We start from the raw sequence: 24,341 nt of genomic DNA, 5'->3' as shown, positions 1-24,341 counted from the left end.
CTGAGTGAATTTTTTTTAGTTCAAACAGGTTGTATGCATAGCTAAGTTTTTTCTGTTTGGTGTAAACTTTATTCGTATTCAACATGTTAATAATTTTAGAGATGGGGTTGCCCAACGCGTATTTTTTTAACACGATCTATCTAACTATCTATCTATTTGGTATTTGGTATTACATATATGATGGTGGTGAGAGCTCACTGTAGTATGTGTTCAATTTGCAGAGCGGACAACAGAGCAGACGGCACAGATTACGTAAAACGTCAGACCGTCACATGACCTTTGGTGACGGGAGGCGTTTGATTTTATTTCCATGCTACGAGAACTGAACAGTTCTGTCACTGGTCAGTTATCTAAACTCAAAAAACAACATAGGGGGAAAAAACTTATCCTACAAACGGACTAACTTAAGTTACAAATCTTTTCCAATATTTTACACGAAGAACGTCGCAGAAGAAGTGGTTACAACTTAAACAAACACCGCCACCAAGACAATCGGTATGTCAAGGACAGTAAAACACGCGCTTTGTGTGGCAACGCGGGAAAGGTTGCTGTGTTGTCTCCTGTGTGTTTTGCACTTGGACACTAACAACCCGCCAAACGGAGTTAAATTCCTTCGCTTAAACTCCTTATCCAGCGAGTTAGCCGGTTCGTTTGACTCCGGGTGACTTGTTTTAACGCTCGGTGTAACTCTTTCCTTCGGTGGCATTGTATATGTTTGCGGAACACGGGGGCGAATTTGAACTAGTAGTAGCATTTGGCGAATGAATGTCCGCGTTGGTTGTTAGCGTGGACACACACACCAAAAAAAAAAAAAAAACGCCAGGCAACTTGGAGCCGTGACATCCCTGCCGAAAACTGTCCGAACCCTGGCCCATGGATTCCTTTCAGAAGGTCGAAAAGATAGGAGAGGGCACATATGGGGTGGTGTACAAAGCCAAGAACAAGAACACGGGTGAAACGGTGGCGCTCAAGAAGATAAGGCTGGACACGTAAGTCAGCTGGGAGGGTGCTGGGGGTCAATGAGCTCTGCTTTGTGTTTATGTGATGGGGCAAAAGTCTCAATGGGATGGTGGAGTCTACAAATTATTATATTGGTCAGAACAACAAAGCAATGACATTTGTTAGCTTACTGCTATGCTGCATTCTAATTTTATAATGCAACATGCAAAATCTCTCCATTTTGTATTTATGTGGCGCTGGATAAAAGTTGAGAGACTACTGCCAGATTTAACAATGAAACAAAAGAAAATAGGGCATCAAGGTTTGACTTTTAGACCAACGTTGCTTGTTATTTGTCACAAGCATATCAACCAATTGTTCTCAAATCTTACACACTAGGTACCACCTATAAAACAAACTCCGAGCACTCCAAATACTACCATAATGACTACTCTTAAAATACAGTAGTGTAGAAGGTCTACTCTCGGTGTTTTTTAAAAAATACTATTGCGAGTTACTGTAACATTATTCACAGTGTAAACATTAATACTGGCCTTCAATATAGGAAAATCATTTGGGCAATGATTCTTTTAAGTACCACTAAAGTACTAAACCACTTGAGTACCACACTTTGAGAATCACTGCTGTAGATGTTAATAGAAAATGAGATAAACAGTTCATTTCTCTGCTTCCCAATGAAGATTTGTTGACATGAACATTTACAGGATAAGCTGTACAGAGCAGCGGTGGGTTTTTTTCAGGATTGTGTTTATTCCAAAAAGTATGACCTGTCCATGTCGGTATTGAGCATAATACTAAAAAAAAGATAATATAATTTCTTTGTATGACTGTATGATTATTTGAGTCATTGGGTATTTTGCTTCACCTTTATTCAAGGAAGCTTTTTGTGTCAGTGTCAGACTTAAGTCTCTACTAACATTACCACAAAAATGTGCACATTTTGTTTCACAATCTAATCAGATCTTAATAAGCTCTCCAAAGTCTGCCTACCAAAAAAAAAAAAAAAGAACTAAATGATTATTATTTAGTTCTTGTTTATTTATGATTGAAGTGGTAGCAAAAGTGGTCCAGTGCCGTGGACCATATTTTACATTGGAAAAATTGCACAGGACCACCCAAAAAATGTCACAAAAAGTATCCATACAATATTGAACTCATGACATTAATTTTCTTTTTTACTTTGTCTTCCATGATTTTATCCTGTTGTATGAACAGTAGCAGGTGAATACATAGGTTAATTATGTACCTTCTGCCATCTAGTGGAAGATCATAACGTTGTTCTGCCTATCACTGTATCTTGCTGGCGTAGATAGGTGAACAAAGATACATTATTTGTACTAAATAAAGAATTATCACCAGATAAATTACTTCCTGCGCCACACCTGATGATCCTTCATGGAATTCTAATGAGCAGTGGCAAAGTTGCAATATAGTCTCATTTGTTTCCACTCAGGGAAACTGAGGGTGTTCCAAGCACTGCCATCCGGGAAATTTCCCTCCTCAAAGAGCTCAGTCACCCGAATATTGTCAAGTAAGCACCAACTCCTGCATGCTATGTTGCAGTCTTATTTCCAAAGTTTTAAAATCTTCTGACGCTTTTAAGGTTGCACGATGTCATCCATACGGAGAACAAGCTTTACCTTGTCTTTGAGTTCCTCAACCAGGATCTCAAGAAGTTTATGGATTCTTCCACAGTCACCGGTATCCCGCTCGCTCTGATTAAGGTAACCGTTGTGGCCATCTGCTTCTTTAGTGGATTTATTTACTGTCCTGTATGTGAATAAATACATTGATGGCGATTTGCTTTTTTTTTTTTTTTTTTTTTTTTTTTTTTTAAAAGAGTTATCTCTTCCAGCTGCTGCAAGGCTTGGCATTCTGCCACTCCCACAGGGTTCTCCATCGCGACCTTAAGCCTCAGAACCTTCTCATCAACGCTCAGGGTGAAATCAAGCTGGCTGACTTTGGCCTGGCGAGAGCATTCGGGGTGCCTGTGCGTACGTACACACATGAGGTAAATGAGGGGCGGGGGGTGCGGTTCTGTATCAGTGGAAGTGAATGTCTCACATCGAGAACTGTCTTTTCGGCATGCTTTCTGATGACCAAAATCTCCTGTTTGTACTGTATGTCAGGTGGTAACCTTGTGGTACAGAGCACCTGAGATCCTGCTGGGCTGCAAGTTTTACTCCACCGCTGTCGACATCTGGAGTCTGGGCTGCATCTTTGCGGAAATGGTAAATAGAGTCTCGATGAGGGCTGGCCATAATTAACCGATCATTCCGATTTCTGTCCATAGGAAGGAGTAATGCAAAATCACGTATATTACTCAGTGAAACCATCAGAAGCCCTGTGGTTTCAATTTAGTTTGTGACGTGAAGAACAACAACATCTGCCGCTCTCTGCGGCATGGCCCCGAACTTAAGTGAAAGATTTTCACTGTTCCAAACTTGCTTGAATGTACCGAAACCCCCGAGTGGCTTGTGATGCTCTCATCATCCTTGTACAATCGTCACACTTTGTGACACTTGGTGAAATGGCTTCTTTGTTAGGTCACACGGAGGGCACTCTTCCCCGGCGACTCTGAGATAGACCAGCTTTTCCGCATCTTCCGCACCCTTGGCACCCCTGATGAGGCCACGTGGCCGGGAGTCACCTCCATGCCCGACTACAAACCGTCGTTCCCCAACTGGGCCCGCCAGGATCTATCCAAAGTGTTTCCTCTCCTGGATGAGGATGGAAGAGATCTTCTCCGAGTGAGAACATTCCCCTTTTGTTTGTGTCTGACCTAGAAGATTAAAAAAAAAAAATCTCTCTAAAGGATTTTCCCCCCAATGTAGTTGTACAGATTATAGATCACATTAATGGTAGAAAAAAACTGTGACATTATTTTGTCCTGGTCTCAGTGTTTATATTGCAAAAACTTGGCATTTCAACAGGGCTGTGTAGACTTTTTATATCAACTGTATAGATTTTTTGTGACATTTTTGTTTGGAGATTTTTCCTTTATACAAGATTTGCATGAAAGTTTAGGAAACACTGATTTAGACTACAGCAGCTACAGTATGTTTTACGCGTTGCGCTTGTCTTTCAGGAAATGCTATGCTACGATCCAAACAAAAGGCTATCGGCTAAGAACGCACTTGTCCATCGCTTCTTCCGTGACGTCACCATGCCGCTTCCTCATCTGAGACTCTGAATGATGCAAAACCGTTCCCTACAAGTAGATTAATTTGATGACAATGAGCGATAAGTGACCTCACTTCATGGTAGGTTCAGAAAGGAAAGAAAAGTATGAGTGGTACCTTTTGAAGGTTATTTGATACTTTAAAAAGAACCGGTTAGCGATGTTCTTGTCTGTTCTTTAGCCCTAATGTTGTTCTGTTAAGTATTTATCTGTAGATGCCATTGTTCAGATAAATATTGTCATCCTTCAATGTATGTCGGTCCTCGGTAGACATATTGTAGTTTTGTGCCCAAACACCTGTTTGTTTTATTTTCATGTTTTGGCCTTTTGTGTCCAAATTTTAGAGTTTAGAAATTGACGGCACAAGGTTCGGGATAGTGCAAATACCAGCTTTAATTGGTCACTCAGTTTTCCCGCCATAAGAACTCACCAGAAGTGAAAATCTCTTTTATTTCTGATGTTTGTACATATGCTGGTGATGTTGCAAGGCTTGCCTTATTTTCAGATTTTCCAGTCTGGTGGGCTCTCACATCTTTCATACACTAAATTTTACCCTCCCTTTATGAGCCCCGGTTTTATGGCTACTGCGATGTTGACAGTTGAGAAAAAAATAAACATGTTTATATAACTGTTGGAGTTCAGTCAGTATTTTCTTTGTCTGCCATTTTGTGCAACAATTTAGTTTCATTTTTCAAATAATAGCTGCAACTCAAAAATGTGAGAACTTCCAAGAAGACATCAATTTCAATTTCCAAGAAGACATCCCAAAACATTTCATAGTAATATGTTTTTTGCGCCTCAGCCCTCTACTAGTCTAAACACAACATTCTGACTAATATTGCGTTTGTGGAATTTAAGTGGCAAAATCCACCTGAAAATGATATTGTAGTTGCTAATGGCACAGGTAACGACCAACCACGGCTTACCTGTTTTCTGAAGCTTGGCCATGATTGGCCTTTAAATGAGACCTGAGGAACTGTGATGTCATTTTCAAGTGGCAAAATGGCCGCACCCGAGATGGACAAAAAGGTGGATTTTACTGTTTAGCTCATATTCCACAGACACATTATTAATCAGAATGCTGTGTCTAGACTAGTAGAGTTGCATAGAGCCTATTATTGTCAAGAACATTTTGGGGTTGACTTACCCCTTTAAAACTGCTAGCAAGAATTGAATGGAGACTTACTTCACTCATTTAGCCAGATGAAGCTGATTTAAAAAATATAATCACTGGTCATTTTACTCATGTACTACTGGCAGGTCATACTGACAGAGCAAATATGACAAAAAGTCATTTTGGAAAATTACAACATCCACCACCCCCATCCCTTCCCTTAAACTTGTAAGTTATGTTCATGTGTTGAACTAAAAATAGACTTTGATTCGACAATGTTGACGAATAACCAAATGCCTTAACCAGTTGGTACTTTTCATAAATTTATTTTGTGAAAAACAGCTCAATCTGATCAGTCTTGGTTTACAGAGCTCCACAGTGTAAAGAGGGAAACAACGGTGCTAGCCAGCTAGCAAATACCACTAAATAGCAAATCATTATCGAATGTTGCTATGAGATTGAACGGAATCACTTCTCCACTGGTTTGAACCATTGCTGTCACATATGATTACATGGAACATACAGACAAAATCGGGGGGGATCACACATGTTTGTATTTCATCATAACAGGATTAAGTAAACTGTATCTCAATCAGTTGGCTTTGCCTTTATGAGCTATAATCAGAACCAGGCAAAAACTTAACAGGACAAAGCACTGCTCACATAAGAGCCCAGTGGAAACCAGCCGGAAATTTGGTTATGCCTGCAGATATTTAGACTGTCCCTCTGCTTTAGGAAAAGCAAACGTTTGACTTTCATGGCGACTCTTTTCCCTTTTGTGTGTGAAAATGGAATGCAGATTTTAAAAAAAGGCAATCAAAATCTTGATAGAAATGTCAAAGAATGATAAAAGCAGAGTTAAGTACAAGATCCTTCCAGGCAGAAGGTTGTCAGCAGCTAAAAGACAAGAAATGGACACTTTCCTTCATGTACTGCACAGTAAACACATTGTGACAATATGAAGAGACGCGAAACATACAACAGTACAAAAGTTATATAAACTCCACTGGCCAGTAGGCTCACACGATGCAATGTGGCCAAAACTACTTCTGAGCTATACCACAATGTGGGTTGTGGATTTTGTTGTTTAGTCCTAAACCTCAAGTTTCTTCTTCATGACAAGTTTGTAGAGAATCTGGAAGCCATCATCCCAGGCATAGAGCAGCTGCTCCAGCGGGTTGTACTTGAGACTGGCGTGAGCCCCGTAACGTTTGGGGAAGTAAATCAGCGGCGCGTCGTCATTGCTTACCATGTCATTGACGTCGAACAAACACTGGACGTGGGATCGCCCGGGCTGCTCCGAGTTGTAGACCACGTACAGCGTGCCACAGATGACAAAGGCCGCTTCTGCGTTCTGTCTCGGGCAGCTCGTGTCCCACGTTTGCTCGATGCTCAGCGAGCGAGTGTCTATTTTAGCCAGGGAGATGTGTTGCTCATTCTGAAGTGTTGAGTAAATGACCCACAGGCCTTCTTCATCCACAGCCAGGTCCATCACGGTTTCAGGGCTCAGGCTGTACACTGGGATGTAGTCCTGGTCTGGGAACACCGCGCTATCTACCACAGACTTGTTCCTCAAGTCATATTTGACCAGCGTCAATTCATCCTCCTGAATCACAAGATAGGCGTGATTGTTATAGACGATGTGTCCCGTCCCCCGCCAAGCGGTGGGAAGCTTCAGCTGCCTGGAGTCAGACAGGCCTTGCGAACGAGTAAAATCTTGCACGGTGGCAAATTCGAAGATGGTGTCTTCGTCGGTTCCATTAAAGATAAAGACCTTCCCAGACCCCCCGCCGGTGTCTCTGGTCCACATTCCCTTGGAACCTCCCAATCGCTTCAAGATCTTCATAGCCTTTATGGTGGAGAGCATGTCGTTGCAGTCTAAGAAAAAGAGAAACACAAATGCATCCCCTCATCATGCTCATGCTAATTTAACATTGCTACCATTTGCACCCCAAAATGGCATGGGATTGTTTTTTTCTTAGATTCACCCTAAATATGAATGACTTGTTCAATGGAAAGGAACTTAACCAAATTTCAGTGAATTCAGTTCAATATTTATCCATTGTTGCCAGCTGGTGTGCATTACTTCCACTAAAACTAACAAACAAACAAAAAAACGTAACATTAAATATGTCGGGTGGTCCAGTGGTTAGCGTGTCGACCTCACAGTGCAGGGGCACCGGGTTCAATTCCAGCTACGGCCTCCCTGTGTGGAGTTTGCATGTTCTCCCCGTGCCTGCGTGGGTTTTCTCCGGGTACTGCGGTTTCCTCCCACATTCCAAAAACATGCACGGCAGGCTGATTGAACACTCCAAATTGTCCCTAGGTGTGAGTGTGAGCACGGATGGTTGTTCGTCTGTGTGTTCCTTGCGATTGGCTGGCAACCGGTTCAGGGTGTCCCTCGCCTACTGCACGAAGACCGCTGGGATAGGCTCCGGCACCCCCCGCGACCCTTGTGAGGAGAAGCGGATCAGAAAATGGATGGATGGATTAAATATGTCTTTGTGGTGTTTTCAATTGAATACGTCAATTGAATAACATTTGTCCATCTTCTATACTGCTTATCTTAACTCGGGTTGCGGGTGTGCTGAAGTATATTCGGCGCAGTACACCCTGGAGTGCACTGCTATCCAGTAGTCTGCTGTGCCACTTTTTTTTTTTGCTTATGCTTATTTCAAATATCTCTCATGAGTTGTGCCATGTGAAGATGGCTCATTCCCAGTTAGCAACACTTCAATTCGGAGCAGCGCAATCTCTCACCAGTGAGTTTGAAGTATTTGGTCTTCTGCTTCTCCTGCACCTGAGTGACCTGCTGCTCGATCAGCTTGTCGTCCACATCCACGCACGGTTGAGCACCGTTCTGGGTCTCCAAGTAGTCCAGCTCACGCTCCACCCGGTCCACTCGCATCCCCATGCTGTCCAGACTCACACGGAGTGTCTCCTTCTCTTTGTCCAGGTTCTCAAGCTGAGAAACCATGTGTTGTTTGAGTTCGCGCAGCTCTGAGGCGTAGCGGGTGGCCTGTTCGTGCCACAGGGAGATGCGGTCCTATTTTGTTGAAGCGGGCCAGGTCAGATACGGACGTACAGATTTCAAAGAAAGAATTCGAATTAGCAGACTTCAAAGTATTCCGAGAGAGAAGCACTGACATGGTCATGACATCAACCTTTGTCCTTCAGCCAAGAAAGTTTTTCCCTCTCTGTACAGGAGGATTAACAAATAAAACATATGGAGTGAGGAATGTCAAGGCACAATATTGACATGGATTTCAGGCATAATCCATGTTAGAAATTCTACGTACGATGAACAGCATCTTCAATTTTCCTTGACGCCAAACTATTATTTTCCTTTCGTGGTATAGTGACTGTACCATTAAAGGATAACAAGTCTCCGGCAAGAGACTCCAATGGACTTTTTTTGGAGACTTTCCACACGGGATATTGATGGTGAAATAACAACTTCCTTGATCAGCCTGATAAATGCAATCCTCTGCGGTTCCGTGTTCTGCTGTTTCAACAAGGCGGACAAGATGAATGCACCCGATTTGCATCTTTTTATGTCCTTCCCATGTCAAAAGTGGATACTAAATGGAACCTAAACACTATAACGGCTTTGAAAAGTTTTCCGCAGGGTTGAGGCACATCTGCATTCCATTGCCTTTGCCCTATTCCTGGAAATTTCCTCGTGGAGCACAAGAAGAAAAGTCTCACCTCTATCGCAAGCAGCCGACGTTCCAAGTAGTCAATGAGGGCCTGGTGCTGTGCGCTGGCCAAACACACGGCACTGACGAAGACAACGAGTCCTCTCATTATGTTTCCTCCTGCTCGCGTAGACTGGCCGAGTGTGTGGCGGAGCCGGCAGATCCCTAGAGGTGGGCTGGAATGTCCAGCTGAGCTAAATGGGAGGAGCTAAGAACATCTGGTGGAGATGGAAGAGACAGGCCTGTCCCCCTTGTTTCCTCTTCGGCTTCTACCTGGTGCAGAATGTAGGGAACAGGGTACAGTATATCTATCCATCCATCCATTTTCTGAACCTCTTTATCCCCGCAAGGGTCGCGGGGCGTGCTGGATCCTATCCTAGCTGTCTTTAGGCAGTAGGCGGGGGACACCCTGAACCTGTTGCCAACCAATTGCAGGGCATACAGAGAGGAACAACCATTTGCGCTCACACTCACACCTCGGGACAATTTCGAGTGTTCCATTAACCTGCCATGGATTTTTTTGGAACGCGGGAGGAAACCGGGGTACCCGGAGAAAACCCACGCAGGCACGGGATGTACCGTATGTCTTCTTCGTGGCTGTGAGCAGCATGACATCAGCCAATCAGAGTCCTTTATGTCATCATTGCCTTTCTGTCCATGATCTTAAAAGCCCCGCGTTGCCAAAGTAATGCGTTGTTCCGACGGAGATTGCATTGCACCTCTGCCTGAGCAAGTCGAACATTTTAATCAAATCTCTTGAGGAATCGTGAGTATGATTTGTTAGCATCCTGTCTTCACTTTACAGATACAAGAGTTGCACATTGCACGTTGAAAGACGTTTAGGTTGTAACTTTGTCTTTAGCCAGATCACAGTACTTTTAATTATAGGGCCGGAGGAAGCCAAACAGTAGTTGGCTTGAGTAGTACGTTAGTCTGGTTACTCTGTAATTATTTCCACCTTCTGTCGTCTTCGAAGATCAAAAAGCTGAAAGGAATAATTGTTGTGCCATATTTTTTCCACTTGGATCGAAAAAACAAAAAGGCCCAAGTGACCCCACTGTGCTTAAACTGTGATTCATCACCATTTTCCAGGCATCTCAACTTAAAATGGTGTGTCATTGCGTTTCATTTTGGCCACTAACTTGCATGACATCATTCCAGTGGAGGCTCATGCGAGGATTCATGGAAAAAGGGCAAAGTCATAAGTAGCGTTTTCGATTCTACAAGGCTTAAAATGTTATTTTAACTTGTCACTCGTGGCCTCTTACGCGTTTATGCGCATGTGAGGAGAAGTCCTTGGAAAAAAGTGATATACATTTACATCTACAAGGCTTACCTTGACCCTTACTAGTCTCCTCTTCACTTTTCTTTGAATATAAAGACGATGCCCAAAGTCATATGAAAGGTGTTACAAAATGATTTCACATTACTAATTACAACTAAAATCAAATATGCATCCATTTTTCTTATTAACATCACAGGTGAGCTAGAGCCTATCCCAACTGATTTTTGATGAGAAACGCCAATGTCAGAGCATGTGAAGACAAATCGCAACTAGCGTTCTGTTTGTAGTTGTTTTGGTGACATAGAACAGCGGGCATTGAACCCTCAAAACAATTGCTGCTCTGGGCGGCACAGATATTAACGGTTGATGGTTTTTTACTCTATTGCGCAACTAGTGCGGCAGATTTGAAGGACGTGAAAGGCGCCATTTTGATTAAAGTCAGCTGTGACCACTCCCTCAGTGATGCAGCCCTACCTCTTGTAGATCCTCCAGTCTAACCTGCCCATGCATTGGTTCTCCACACCATGTTTACACCGGTCATGAAAATAGAGCTCCTAAAGTCGACTATGAAGCTAACACGCATTCTTTTGGAACGTGGGAGGAAATATACAAGAATAGCCTCTCAGCACAAAAAGAACAATTGAACTTCACAAAGGAAAGTTGGGAGTTGAGATTCAGACCCAGAACATAAACCTGTGTAGCAGACGTACTATTCAAATTACTACCAAGATGGAAATATAAATGAAACAATCATTTTCAAAGCAGATGCCATGTTGGGCAATGACATGACTTCAAACGGCAAACAACAAAGCTTAAGATGTGTTTTTATATTCCGTGTGTATAGTTGTAGCATGATTTTTTTGTTTTTTTTTGGGGGGGGGGGGGGGGTTCACTTATATTTAGTGTACAAACTCTGCTGGGCCTACAGCCAGGTGGCAATGGAAAAAAGTGTGCATGTTCAAATTAGAATATGAGTCCATTTTTGTTTGACCAATTTGCCTACATGGTCATGTGTCATCCTCAGCGATTGGGCAGAACTTTGTGAAAAGTCCCAAACACGCAAATGCATGCAAATTCTCTTGCCAGCTGCATTGAATGAAAGGAGGCTTTTTGTTGTAACCAAGTTAACCAAGATCAACTCTTTGAAGGTATGTTCTATGTGTTGCACCGTGTACGATGTGTATCTTGTTGAAACATTTTATCGGTTTGGGTGATGTTTTTATTTGAGCAGGTGAAATTAACAAGGAATCAAAGCGGCCCACCACAACGCCGTGCAACATGGAGTACACATTTAGAGCCGTAACTCACACCCCTGGGATTATCATCTGGAGAATTGAGGTACTTGTGTAGTTTCCCATCACATATTGTCGTAAAAGTGATGAATACTTTTACAATGTAATGGTGCAAACAGGCGTCCTCTCCATGTGAAACAGAAAATGGAGCTTGTTCAAGTCCCCGAGAAGTCCTGCGGACATTTTTATGAGGGTGACTGCTATGTTGTTCTCTATGTAAGTACACAATTTATCCATCCTCATAGTGTAGCATTTGTGATGTTGACTGACTGTATGACTCTTGAATCTCCAGACCCAAAAGGTAAAAAACTCCCTCCACTATGACATCCACTTCTGGATCGGCTCACAGTCCTCTCAAGATGAGCAAGGTGCCGCCGCAGTTTACACCGCCCAATTGGATGATTATTTGGGTTCCACACCGGTCCAGCACAGAGAAGTTCAGGAGCACGAGTCCGATGTGTTCAGGGGTTATTTCAAGCAAGGAATAATGTGAGTGAATGTGAAAGCCAAGAGGAATGTAACCCTAGATTTATTTCCGTTTGACCCACCCTGTGTCACATGCCGCAGCTACAAGAAAGGTGGAGTTGCATCGGGCATGAGGCACACTGAAATCAACACCTACGACGTACACAGGCTGCTTCATGTCAAAGGGAGGAAACGGGTGGTGGCCAAGGAGGTGAGCGCTGGATTTCGGGCCGGTTACGTAACACAGCGGGGGCACAGAGCGCCTTGTGTACAAACGCCGCCGCTGCTCCCAACTGGTTTCAGGTGGCACTGTGCTGGAAGAGCTTCAACCTCGGCGATGTGTTTCTACTGGACATCGGGAAAACTATCATCCAGTGGAATGGACCGAAGAGCAACAAGCAGGAAAGACTTAAAGTAAGATTATTGGATGCACGTGACCGCTGAGTATACTGTCATGCACAATTTAGGAGCGATTACATTATTGTTGAACGATTAATGTAAAGGGGCTAATTTCTGCGTTTTTGAAATATATTCAGACTACACACAAATAACTATCGTAATTCCGCATCATTGAAATATGGCAAATACAGCATATGATGTAATTACTGATTATAATGAAAACAATTACTGCTGAGTGCTTGTGTTGCGATTACTTTTAATACTTTTAATTAGGTATTCAGCAGTGAATACGGGCATGTAGATACCCAGTTACCTTCAAGTACCTTCACATACAGTATGTATTAAGACACAGATGTCAAACTAAAGGCCCGGGGGCCAGATCTGGCCCGCCACATCATTTTATGTGGCCCGCGAAAGCCAGTCAGACATGTCAACTGTCTAAATGCTTGCTAAAATCTCTCAAAATTTTAAATTCTCATGTTTAATAAATTACAGACATACTGTAAGCATTTTCCTGTGACCAAACCCCTCATTACAGTAACTTAAACAAGAGTTGAATAAACCGTTACTCTTGACTTTTTTATATGGTTTCAGTCATAATGGCCCTCCAAGGGAAACGGTAACTAAAATGTGTCCCACGGCAAAAATGAGTTTGACACCCCTGTATTAAGAAATGTGAGTACATGATTAACTAAGCGCTCCGTTGCGATTACTGTATTCCAACACAAATGCTCAGTGGTGGTAGGAGAAATAGTAGTTGCAAACTGCACTGTGACACAATCATAAACTATACGATAATATTACAAAGGGCACCCAACAGCATTGCAACATTATTAGACAGTTACATGCATGTATTTATCAACAACAACAAAAACAAAATCCTATTTTTTACTACGTTGTTTTAGTTAAGGCACGTTGACACAACTAGAGTATCCTATATTTTTGCAAAGGGACTCTGTGTGTTTTAAATGATTGCTAAAGGCACTCTGTGGGTTTTAAATGATTGCTAACTGCGTTTTTACACATCTTCTACATTGTTACAACAGTTTAGTCAGTTCTGTACTTTTACTCAAATCCTGATGGCATTCTTACTGACACTGCTAGGCAAGTAATTAGTAGTAATGTGCTTAGATTAATATACAATTATTCGGTAGTTTCTACTTCTTATCATCGTCATCATCACAATCATCATGAAGTTGTTGTTGTTGTAGTGGGAGCAGTATGAAAAAAAACGATAACGTATTTTTTGCCCCCCCAGAGTATGCTGTTGGCCAAAGACATCCGAGACAGAGAGCGAGGAGGTCGGGCGGAGATCAAGGTGATTGAAGGTGACGAGGAGGACAACTCCCCTGACATCATGGACTTGCTGATTGGCATTCTTGGGGAGAGGCGCATCCATCTGATGGACGGATCTCCTGACAAAGGCCCTCACAAGGAACAAACGGGAAACCTCACTCTTTATCAGTAAGATGTAGACCAATGCTATTCGGTGTTTCTTCCAGTCCGTGTGAGGATTCCTCAATGTGTGCATCCTCTATGTGTGCACTTCTCCCAGTGTGTCAGATGCTGAAGGGCAGATGAAGGTCGTAGAGGTTGCTCGCAGGCCACTGGTTCAGGAACTACTCAACAATAATGTGAGTTGCTTTCTTTGACTTTAAAGGCCCCTAGAGTCTCGAAGGGGATTTAATTCAGACCACTGAGCATTTACATGATCAAGAGTCTTATAATATTTGTTGCATGTATTTTTTTTTGCATACCATTCTTGTATTGAAATACTTGTTTTATTGTAAATAATGAAATAAAATGAACTATTTTGCACAAACACACTTTTTTAAAAAAATTATGTAATTATAAATAATAACACTTAAAAAATATTATCAAATAAAAAGAAAAATGCTTTTTTTTTTCAACAAATGCCCAGGCACATCTGTCAAGTTTTTTAAAAAACAGCTGGGATAGGCTCCAGCACACTCCTCCACCCTTGTGAGGATAAACAATTTAGAAAATGGATGGATGGATGGATGAAATGTTGACTCCCTCTAGTGGTATGTGAAAGAATCACTGCCTGAGTGCGGTTCCGTTCCATGAAACATTTCACAATAAAAAGTCGTTTAATATTTATTTTAACTTTTATGTACAATATATTTTCATTGACTCACAAAACGTTTTTTTTGTATTTTAAAAATATCTCTCTTGATTAATTTAAGTGCCGTGTTGCTGTTCTAAGAGTGCATCATGTTATAATGGTTTACAATATACCTGCGTCTTGTTTTGATGAACCACTACTGTGTTGTAATGTTGGTCATGATGGTAGTTGAGGTGGTAAACAATTTGAGAGCCATTGGTCAAATGTATACAGGACTGCTACATCCTGGACCACGGTGGGTCAAAAGTGTTTGTATGGAAGGGGAAGAAAGCGAATAAAGCCGAGAGGCAGATGGCCATAAGCAGATCTTTGGTGAGTGGCACGTTCGGCCATTTTGTTGTTGGATGTCATCATAAAATATGATGACATCCTCTCACTGTTCGACTGGTCTTTTTAGGAGTTTATCAAAGCAAAAAACTATCCCGCCACAACAAATGTGGAGGTGATAAATGACGGCGGTGAATCGGCTCTCTTCAAGCAACTGTTCCAGACGTGGACAGTGAAGGACCAGACTCAAGGCCTGGGCAGAGTACACACAATGGGGAAAGTTGGTATGTGACGTTGGCCGCGACATTACTCTACAAGTATAATAAGCCAATGACTGTGCAATTAGTGAATCTTTTTTTTTTGTCAGCTACTGTCAGACAGGAGAAATTTGATGTGTCTCTGATGCACGAGAGGCCAGAGATTGCTGCGCAAGAGAGGATGGTGGACGATGGTACAGGCCAAGTGGAGGTCCGTGGCCATGTGTCCAGTCTTAAAACATTCTATTTTTTTGGTTTTTATTAACTGATTGCCGTTAATTGACCATAAGGCAAAAAAAGAAAACAATGCTGGCAAGTTAGAAATGCTTCCAACTAGAAAATGTGCAATGGGACGTCCGAGCCTGTATTGGTTGAATGTCACACCACAATGGCCATGCCAACTAAAAATACGACTCCATCTAGAAACGATTTCTCTAGAAATTGGGGTAAAGATTCTGTCGATAGATTTGATGTACTATATGAAAAAAACTTAACATTTATTTCAACAAAAAAATTGTTTTCATCATATTTCCCGTATACCGTAGCTTGTCGACATATCAACTTTACGATTTTTTTTTTTAAACTTTTGACCTCAAAAAAATCTATTTGGGCTATTTCCTACTCCCGGTTGCCTTGAAGACAGTAAGTACAGTTTATTTATGTAGCACTACTCAAGAGAGGAATCAAGTGCTTCACAAACATGAGGAGTTAATACAAAAAAAAAAGGTCAATACACCTTTGAAGTATATCTGCCATCCATGCACACCCTTGCATCCACGATTCATAGCATCATTCCTGCCATAATAGCATTGACATGAAGCTCAAAAGTGTATGACAGTCAATGATGAACAAAAATGACAATCGAAGATAATCAAACGACTACAATTGCACTCAGGTTTGGAGAATTGAGAATCTGGAGCTGGTGCCAGTGGACCCTCAACATCAGGGCTACTTCTACGGAGGGGACTGTTACTTGATCCTTTATACTTACCTGGTGAAAAACAAGCAGAGCTACTTGCTCTACATATGGCAGGTGACGCTCCCAACGCTGACTTGTACTCTCTGCCTCATCTTTGGAGGCGGAACTAAGCTCAAATCAACGCGCACTATTTTAGGGCCGCCGTGCCACACAGGATGAACTGGCAGCGTCTGCGCTCCATGCCATAGATATGGACCACATGTACGGTGGGGCGCCGGTTCAAGTGAGGGTGACCATGGGTAAAGAACCAAGACATTTTTTGGCCATTTTCAAAGGCAAAATGGTCATCTTTGAGGTATGAATGTGAATTGAATCCCAGTGGGCTTTTGTGTCTGCCCCATGTAATGTTTGCAATCCCTCTTCTGTGTCATCGTCTGTGTCAGGGGGGCTCCTCTAGAAAAGGAATTTCGGAGCCAGATCCATCAGTGCGACTGTTCCAGGTTCATGGTTATGAGCCCGCCAATACGAGAGCTATTGAGGTTCCAGCACTGGCTTCTTCTCTCAACTCCAACGACGTTTTTCTGCTTAAGAGTCAGAGTGGACTGTACTTGTGGTGTGGAAAGGTACAGAGCAGGCCCTCTGATGTAAACAATGGTGGCATTAGAAAGTCAATGATGTCTGGTGGTTTTAGGGAGCAAGTGGAGATGAGAGGGACATGGCAAAGGAGATCAGCTCCGTGATTGGACACAACTTGGAAGGCATCCAGAGCCAGATTATTGCAGAGGGACATGAGCCTTTCGAATTCTGGGAGACGCTCGGGGGACAGGTTCCCTATGCAGATGACAAGAGGTAAAGGTGGCTGAGGGCTAGCGTTTGAGGCGGGCGTGAGTTTTTGTCCTTTTCTCTGTGTGTTTGTGCGTGTGTCCATATCTCCCGTCGTCCAAATGTGTTTGTATGATTGTGTCCGTTAGACTCCATGGGTTTTGTGTTTGTGTGTACCAGTGTGTATGCATTGACCATGCCCCTGAAGCCTGTGTGTGTGTGTGTGTGTGTGTGTGTGTGTGTGTGGGTGTGGGTGTGGGTGTGTCCACAGGTTGCAGGAGACGGTTTTGGATCACGAGCCACGCCTTTTCGAATGCTCCAACAAGTCGGGACGTTTCAAGGTGACCGAGGTGACCCAGTTTACACAGGACGACCTCAATGAAGATGATGTCATGTTACTAGACACATGGGACCAGGTAGGGAAGGGGGAAGCATACCATATGCTAAACACGCTACAGTATATTGTCTTGCTTTATGATGAATCTGCCGTATTAGGTGTTTTTGTGGATTGGCAAAGAGGCCAACAGAGTAGAACGCAAAGAGGCAGTGGTGAGCAGCCAGGAGTACCTGCGCACACACCCGGGTGGTAGAGATCCAGACACCCCTATCATCCTGATCAAGCAAGGGTTCGAGCCGCCCACCTTCACTGGCTGGTTCACTGCTTGGGACCCTTACAAATGGAGTGTAAGCACATGTTTTCAATGAAACATGAATTGCCATTGAGTGGAAAAATGTCAACCTTTACAAAAAGTACTAATACTCCCCATATTGATTAGTGCTGCCCTCAAGGTATTATTGACCTTTAAATCATAGTTTACATGCGGAGGTGTATCTTCGTACAAAATGGTTGACCGAAAAAACACTATTACTAAAGCAATCCGAGCACATCATGAGCTTTTTCCAAATTTTGTAGCGGCTCATAGCTTGGGTGGGTGTACCTAATGAAGTGGCTTGTTTGTATTTGTCTGGCAGGAAGGGAAGAGCTATGAGGAACTGAAGAAGGAGCTGGGAAACGCAATGAGCCCTGTTGATGTTCTCAATGTATGTACACTCACAAAAAGATGGTTTTAAGAAGTTAATCGGCGGCTTTGACTGTTGTCATTTTCTAGGTTTACAGCAGTGTTGAAAATGATGCAAGCTTTCAGTGTTTTCCGGCTGAGGTTTTAGTCAAAACGCTAGTAAGTGAGTTGCCTAGAAACGTGGACCCCACCCAGAAAGAGGTACTTCACTCCGTTTTATTTTATTCATAGATTGGCATGAAACAAATCTACTGGCAGAAAGCCACAGTTTCCCAAAATGTATTTCGTTGATTGCTTTTCAGAGGTACCTCACCGACTCAGACTTCTGCCACATTTTCGGAATCACCAAAGACGAATTTGCAAACCTGCCAAAATGGAGACAACTCAACTTGAAAAAAGAAAAGGGGCTGTTTTGACAGAGAAAGAGAGAAATCTTCATCTCACTCCCCAACAACTCCCAACTACTGAGTGCATTGTAATAAAAAATAGACAAGTGACATGTACACGTTTGTGGTTTCCATCAGTGGTTTATTATTCCTAACATAATAAGCATAATGGGCGTTAATGATGATGGCAACATAACTTTACACTGAACGTCTGGCAGAGGCTAATCTGCTTCCATTCAAACGAAAATCTAGTTTGCCACCTGTTGGCTAATAATGGTATAGCACAGCCAGCTAAAACATTTGAATAAAATTGGACACGTTGGTCACCTATAATTTGATATACAACCTAACATCAAAATGTAATATGAATATTTGGTTTTGTCATATGCAACAATGCAAGTAACCTTTCGGTTGTGTGTGTGGTTTTTTTTGTACTTTGGGGCCCATCAACATAAATATGAAAGAGAAAGCACACCAGTTTGATCAAGTCCTTTTATTCCAAAGTTTCTGGTCTATCTACAAGTCTTTTGTACTCTTACAGATAAACATTTTTTGCATTTTTTTATGGAAAAAGCACATACCGGTAAACGATTTGAAAACTGAGTTAACATGTTGAAGGAAACCATTTGAAAATCTTTAAACAAGAGTATCCGGGTCAGAGTTACTAATAACATGAACTTGATATCATGACAAATTTGTTTTAAGAGAACGCACTGCAGCAGTTACAATGCCACATCAAAAACAATCACCGGAGTTTTGTGTGGCTCATCAAGTACTGACAGCAATCACGTTGATTGGCTAAATGTATGAAATCATTAGAAATGTTCACCACCACAAGAAGATACTTAAGTGGAAAGATGGACGTTCATGTATGACAATGGTACATTAGCAAGATGAAAATAGAAAATTTGATTTGTGAAATTTTGTAAGGTTTCTAAGTGCAAAACAGTGTTTAAACTGGTATACAATGTATGTGCCCTGTGGAAGTAAAAACGTGACGTAGAAGTTCATGCAAATAGCTCCCATAGGATGTTAAAAAAAAAAAAAGTATACAGCAATCGGACATGAAAAATGCACTGCAAATGTGCAACAATGCAGGCTTCTCATGCAGACAAAGGACTTGCTTTCCCTGGTTGGCATGTTACTGGTTCGAAATGGAATGTTTTTCAAAGCACAACCTTATGAAAAGTGCAAATGCAGCCAATTCCCCCCTCAATCCTCAAAATTAACAATACAAAAGACATAAGAACACGACTTGTCACTCGGTCAGGCAGTGAATAAATTGCAGTTCCCTTACATTTACGAAATTTTTATAATGACCTTACAAAAAAAAAAAAAAGTCACCAAATACAAGATTCTCGGATTAAGTCTCCCAAAACAACGTTTTCCTGAACTGCAACCACAATGATGGGGACATAATGCAGACAAGTCAGTCTATGGGCCTCTAGTTCCACTGGATACAAATCAACTTTTTCTTTTCCAGGCAGCGGCTAACTTTTCTTGAAAGAGTATCAAAAAGAAGACACGTAGTAAAGATAGTATTGGCAACAACGAATCAGCTTGTGAGCCATCTTGAGACTGGCAGCTTTGAAAAACGGTGTGTGGTTTCCAAATAAATTAAGAGACAATGCAGTTATCACCGGTTTGGGGCTCCTGAGAGTCGACGTCATCTTTACTTGCCGAGTCGTGCGGCAACTCCAAAGGGTCGTCGTCCTGCTCGGGAGTCTCCGCAGACGCGTCCTCGTACGTGCTTGCGGTATCCGAGTCGCTCTTGTCCGGGGATGCGTCTCGTTGGCATTCGTAAGGCCTCCGGTGCACCCCGTCCTCACGGAGCGGGTCAAGTGCGAGGGAGGGGGCGCTGTTGGCCACCCACTTCACTTTGGTCACGACGCCCCCCTCATCTCCCTTAGTCGGACGCACGTCCTCAGACGCAGCAATCGCTTCTTTGGAAAAATTAGATAGTGGGGCGTTCTTGGCGGGTTCGTTCATTTCACATCCTCGTTTCGTTGCGTCCACTTCACTTGTGTCCGCCGATACATGCAAACGGATGTTTTTTTCCTGTGAAGAGAAAGTAAAACAACAACCGGTTACAGGCACTTAGAATTCACCTCGTAATGTTTTTCAGAGAATATTTTCTGTAATTGACGTCTCGGCGGATGGTGTGACGAACTGTACGCAATAAACAAATTTGTGCAGTGGCCTAAGCGGTACCTCGTTTTAGGACTTGCGTTTGGTGTTAACTTGTGAGATTTGTCTTATGTAAAATATACATTAAGGTTCTTGCTAGGCTACGACCGGGTGATCTTAGCTTTTAAAATATCAGCCAGTTATTTATTTTGGACACATTAACACATGATAACATAAGACAACTATAATAACATTCAAATATAAACCCCTGGTAATTGTATTGTCAAACAGTTAAATGTTCTCCCTATAATTCCTACTTTTTATTGTAAGCATTAAAGACCAAATGTTAGTTACATTTTTCATGATTTATCTTAAAAATTAAATCAGCCGATTAATCGGTGATCGGAATTTTACTCTCAATCGGCATTGGCCTAAAACAAAACTCCATATCAGTTAGGACCTACCAAGACCTTGCTTTGCCTCAGCACAACAATCAAGGAGAGTACAAACAAGATTGAGGAAGCACTTTCTTATGACACCTGTCATTCAAAATCTATTGGGTATGGAAAGAATACGCTGATTGCACGTCGTCAGTCATTTTGTGTTGAACAACCTTCGCATGTGTTAAGTTTCCTTTCTAAAGTCACATGACCTCTTTTAATGTCTCCACTTCCTGTAATAGAGCATGGACCAAACGCTCCAGCTTCCTCTTGGCCTCCCGCTCTCGCTCCAACTCCTGAAAGCAGACAGAATTTTTTTTTTTTTTTTTTGCCACAAAGCCACATCATGACCAAACTACCATACATTTGCATCTCGTACCACATTAGCCTGCCCAGCCTCCCTCTGGGACTCGGCCAGCAGCTCCTCCACACCCTCCAGTGTGTCCTGCAGGACGTCCACCTGGAACAACAGAGCTTCACGCTCCACCTCCAGCCCACGCAACTCGTGCACCGCCTCGTCGTAGCTGGCTTGCAGCTCCAGCTACACAGCAGACATGGTAACAAAATCAACGGTGGCTGAATTCACGTGGCACGTGTGGGTGTGGATGTGCGCTTAACAAGCTCTCAAGAATAAGCCTCAGGAGAGACATAACGGAAATGAGTGTAATGCTCGTGTCCAATTATATTTACGGCAAAGAAATAGTCACCATTTCTGAGAGCCCTATTGAGAGGTCCTGGTCTGAATGCTGAAAGAAAAACATTTGAAGTAAATTAAAATATGTTGTCATTAACCAGACAAACATCACAAAGGGCATCCAACAACAAAGCTTCCATAGCTACATTCAAGAGACCAGCTAAGAAGTTAACATGCACTAAATGCAGGAAAGGCAGCAACATGTACCAATGTGCTCACACTAGTATTGGTATAACTAAAGCCTTCATTTAGTTTGATTTAAAATTTAGTTTGTTTAAAAGTCAGATTTTCGTATTTTTGTTATTCTGTAACACAAAGTACGGAATTAACTGTTGGCAAATTAGAGAATTGAAAAATAGGTTTACCTGTACTCTGATACAATATTAAACACACTTGCAAAAACAAATGAGTTCCAATAGAGGTGTAGCCTCCACAAAATTCTGCCTTCTGTATTTTTTTTCAATTGATGATGTCACAGAGCAGCTCTTGTATGAAGCTTCATTCGACGAAAGTGATTCCAAAGGGTGTGTCAAGGGAAATTATGAATGATTCAAAACATTTGTACAGTCAAACCTCAGTTTTCGAACGTCTCTGTTCTCGACCAAATCGGTTTTCTACCAGAAATTCTGAGGGGTTTTTTGCCTCGGATGACGACCGAATTTCGGTTATCGAACAAACTGAGCGCACTTATATGCGTCACTTGACTCCTCTCGCCTTCCTTACACGAGGAAGTAACTCTTCCTCGGGTAGACGAGGAAGTGACGCTTCCTTGTGTAGCGTTCAATTACAGACCAGACGTGTTCAATAAAGATTTTCTTTTTAAAAGAGCCTGGTTTCGGTTTTCGAACAAATCAGTTTTTCGAACAACCTTCTGGAACGGATTATGGTTGAAAACCGAGGTATGACTGTATTTATTCACTAAAATTATTGTATCGTTGGAAATGGCTAATAGAAACAAGGCGTGTCGAAAATGTTTCAGAACTGGTGTCACAAAAGATATATGGATGCCCTGTCAAATACAAACAAAACAATAATTAAAAAATATATTTTAAAATATAAGATAAAATGCCCTTTCTGAACTGGGGCTACACAGATTTCTGTTGGGGCTGTAGCCTCTCCTAGCCACGGTGTAACGCCATCCCTGATTCCCAGCCTTTTCTGCCATGCATTCAGTACTCCTGCAAGGATTATTCTGGCATCCTCCGCATTTCTGCATCGAGCCATGTCGACCAAATAGGAAGGTTGGTCCAGCATAGCAATTGCTCTTTCAGCCAGGAACTGTCAGATGCTTAGAGTACTGTGAGCAGGCGCGTGCAATTTGTCCGGACGCAACTCTGGCCTCTTCTCGCAAAATGACGAACGCAAACATTGCAGGATCTTTTCTAAATATGAGGATTGATCTTCTGACTCACACGAAAGGTGAAAACGCAAATTTTGAATATGTATTTAACATTTTGTGATGAAAGTCCGGGAATTTTTCACACACACCTCGTACAAAGATAAACTCCAGATGAGTGACGCTTCTTTTTTTCATGCTAGAGACGTTCATGTTGGTCTCCTTACCTGGCTGTCAGGCCTCCTCTTCAAGGTCCCTGGTCGACTGTCGCTTCGTGTCAGACGCCTGGATGAGCTCTCAGCCTGGTGAGCACGAGCACACGCACGCGCGCACGCACGCGCGCACGCGCACACACACACACACACACACACACACACACACACAAAGAACACGTAGCATTTCAGCATTAGTCAACACAACAGCACATTTAGCTGGTATGAGGAAGTAGGTTGAAACCGATCTGTTCTCGCTCAAATAAGACGTCATTTAGAGCTGGAAAAAAAATAACGCCCAAATTCTCGCTTGACTACATCATGTGAAGTTGAACTATTGAAAGAAACCAAACGCCCCATTCGAGTTGTATACTTAGATAAATATATATATATATATTTTAAAAGACGCTGACTGGTTCTCTCCGCTCACCTCCTTTATGATGCTACGGAGTGATTCATCCTCGGTACGTGATAAAGACCGCTTCTTGGGAGACCCGCTGTTGTCCAGAGTGACTGAAAGCATTTTTTGATACTGTTTTATACAAGTGGTATTTATGTAAGACAAGCTCCTCTGACTTAAGCCGTTCTTGATTCTCCTACGCAACAGTAACAGACACTCAGCGGGGCTGCTAAAGTAACAGTACAACGACAAAGCCCAGCCCAGATAAGTACGGAGAGCCACCAGGGACAAAGTGCCTCGAGGTGACGCCCACAAATCACAGGGATTTTCACACTTAACATTTTATATCCTATAATATGATTAAAGCTTAGTTAAATTGCGACTTTGTCAAGTACCCTGTAACTAAAATGATTGCAGTGAATACCCAGCACTGAAGTCGGTCGATTGGAGGGTCACCGGGGCCCTACTGACACAACAATTTTCACACAATGTTTTACATTGTCCACCTTCATTGACCCAAGATACATATATTACTTTCGAAAAATGTCACAGCACGCCTCCCCTTCCCCCCAAAAAATCACAAACATCCATTTTCCGATCCGCTTTATCCTCACAAGAGTCACGGGGGTGCTGGAGCCTACCCCAGCCGTCTTTGGGCAGCAGGCGGGGAACACCCTGAACCGGTTGCCAGCCAATCGCAGGGCACACATAAACAAACAACCATCTACACTCACACTCACACCTAAGGACAATTTAGATTGTTGTATTGACCTGCCATGCATGTTTTTGGAATGTGGAGGAAACTGCAGTACCTGGAGAAAACCCACGCAGGCAGGGAAGAACATGCTAACTCCACACAGGAAGGCCGGAGCTGGAATCGAATCCTGCACCTCTGCACTGTGAGGCAGACGTGCTAACCAGT

The 24,341-nt window shown here is 42.5% G+C and overlaps 4 protein-coding genes across 6 annotated transcripts; 2 read left to right on the top strand and 2 right to left on the bottom strand.

Annotated features, from left to right (window-relative positions):
- Positions 1–541: 541 nt before the first annotated feature.
- On the top strand, positions 542–4,774 carry cdk2 (cyclin dependent kinase 2). Its single transcript, XM_086118403.1, has 7 exons — positions 542–989; positions 2,414–2,491; positions 2,564–2,684; positions 2,801–2,971; positions 3,090–3,191; positions 3,507–3,710; positions 4,049–4,774. Exons 1-7 carry the CDS (start codon positions 874–876, stop codon positions 4,151–4,153), a joined length of 897 nt encoding a protein of 298 aa, XP_085974529.1. The 5' UTR covers positions 542–873; the 3' UTR covers positions 4,154–4,774.
- Positions 4,775–5,565: 791 nt separating this feature from the next.
- olfml3b (olfactomedin-like 3b) lies at positions 5,566–9,100 on the bottom strand. Its single transcript, XM_086118281.1, has 3 exons — positions 8,964–9,100; positions 8,016–8,301; positions 5,566–7,133 (listed from the first exon to the last, which is right to left on the bottom strand). The coding sequence occupies exons 1-3, from the start codon at positions 9,060–9,062 to the stop codon at positions 6,349–6,351; spliced, it is 1,170 nt and encodes a 389-aa protein (XP_085974407.1). The 5' UTR covers positions 9,063–9,100; the 3' UTR covers positions 5,566–6,348.
- Positions 9,101–9,662: 562 nt separating this feature from the next.
- Positions 9,663–18,327, top strand: avil (advillin). 3 transcript variants are annotated; one of them, XM_086118277.1, is made up of 21 exons: positions 9,663–9,719; positions 11,263–11,386; positions 11,470–11,576; positions 11,672–11,746; positions 11,823–12,019; positions 12,098–12,206; positions 12,299–12,409; positions 13,653–13,858; positions 13,950–14,028; positions 14,754–14,852; positions 14,938–15,091; positions 15,175–15,275; positions 15,960–16,097; positions 16,180–16,338; positions 16,427–16,606; positions 16,675–16,832; positions 17,077–17,221; positions 17,301–17,489; positions 17,778–17,846; positions 17,915–18,025; positions 18,127–18,327. In XM_086118277.1, exons 3-21 carry the CDS (start codon positions 11,517–11,519, stop codon positions 18,238–18,240), a joined length of 2,454 nt encoding a protein of 817 aa, XP_085974403.1. In that variant the 5' UTR covers positions 9,663–9,719; positions 11,263–11,386; positions 11,470–11,516; the 3' UTR covers positions 18,241–18,327. The 3 variants fall into 3 exon arrangements, with proteins under 3 accessions (XP_085974403.1, XP_085974405.1, XP_085974406.1); XM_086118279.1 differs by having other exon boundaries at positions 11,467–11,576; XM_086118280.1 differs by lacking the exon at positions 11,263–11,386 and having other exon boundaries at positions 9,675–9,719.
- Positions 18,328–18,688: 361 nt separating this feature from the next.
- LOC147201256 (uncharacterized) lies at positions 18,689–23,677 on the bottom strand. The gene is made up of 6 exons (XM_086117369.1): positions 23,450–23,677; positions 23,035–23,109; positions 21,485–21,523; positions 21,157–21,318; positions 20,990–21,073; positions 18,689–20,268 (listed from the first exon to the last, which is right to left on the bottom strand). The coding sequence occupies exons 1-6, from the start codon at positions 23,540–23,542 to the stop codon at positions 19,828–19,830; spliced, it is 894 nt and encodes a 297-aa protein (XP_085973495.1). The 5' UTR covers positions 23,543–23,677; the 3' UTR covers positions 18,689–19,827.
- Between the last annotated feature and the right edge of the window lie 664 nt (positions 23,678–24,341).

The sequence above is a fragment of the Hippocampus guttulatus genome, chromosome 8 (assembly GCF_054856545.1).
Source record: "Hippocampus guttulatus isolate MCC_2025c chromosome 8, RoL_Hgut_1.0, whole genome shotgun sequence".
NCBI classification, from domain to species: Eukaryota; Metazoa; Chordata; class Actinopteri; order Syngnathiformes; family Syngnathidae; genus Hippocampus; species Hippocampus guttulatus.
This window is presented reverse-complemented; position numbering and strand designations above follow the sequence as displayed.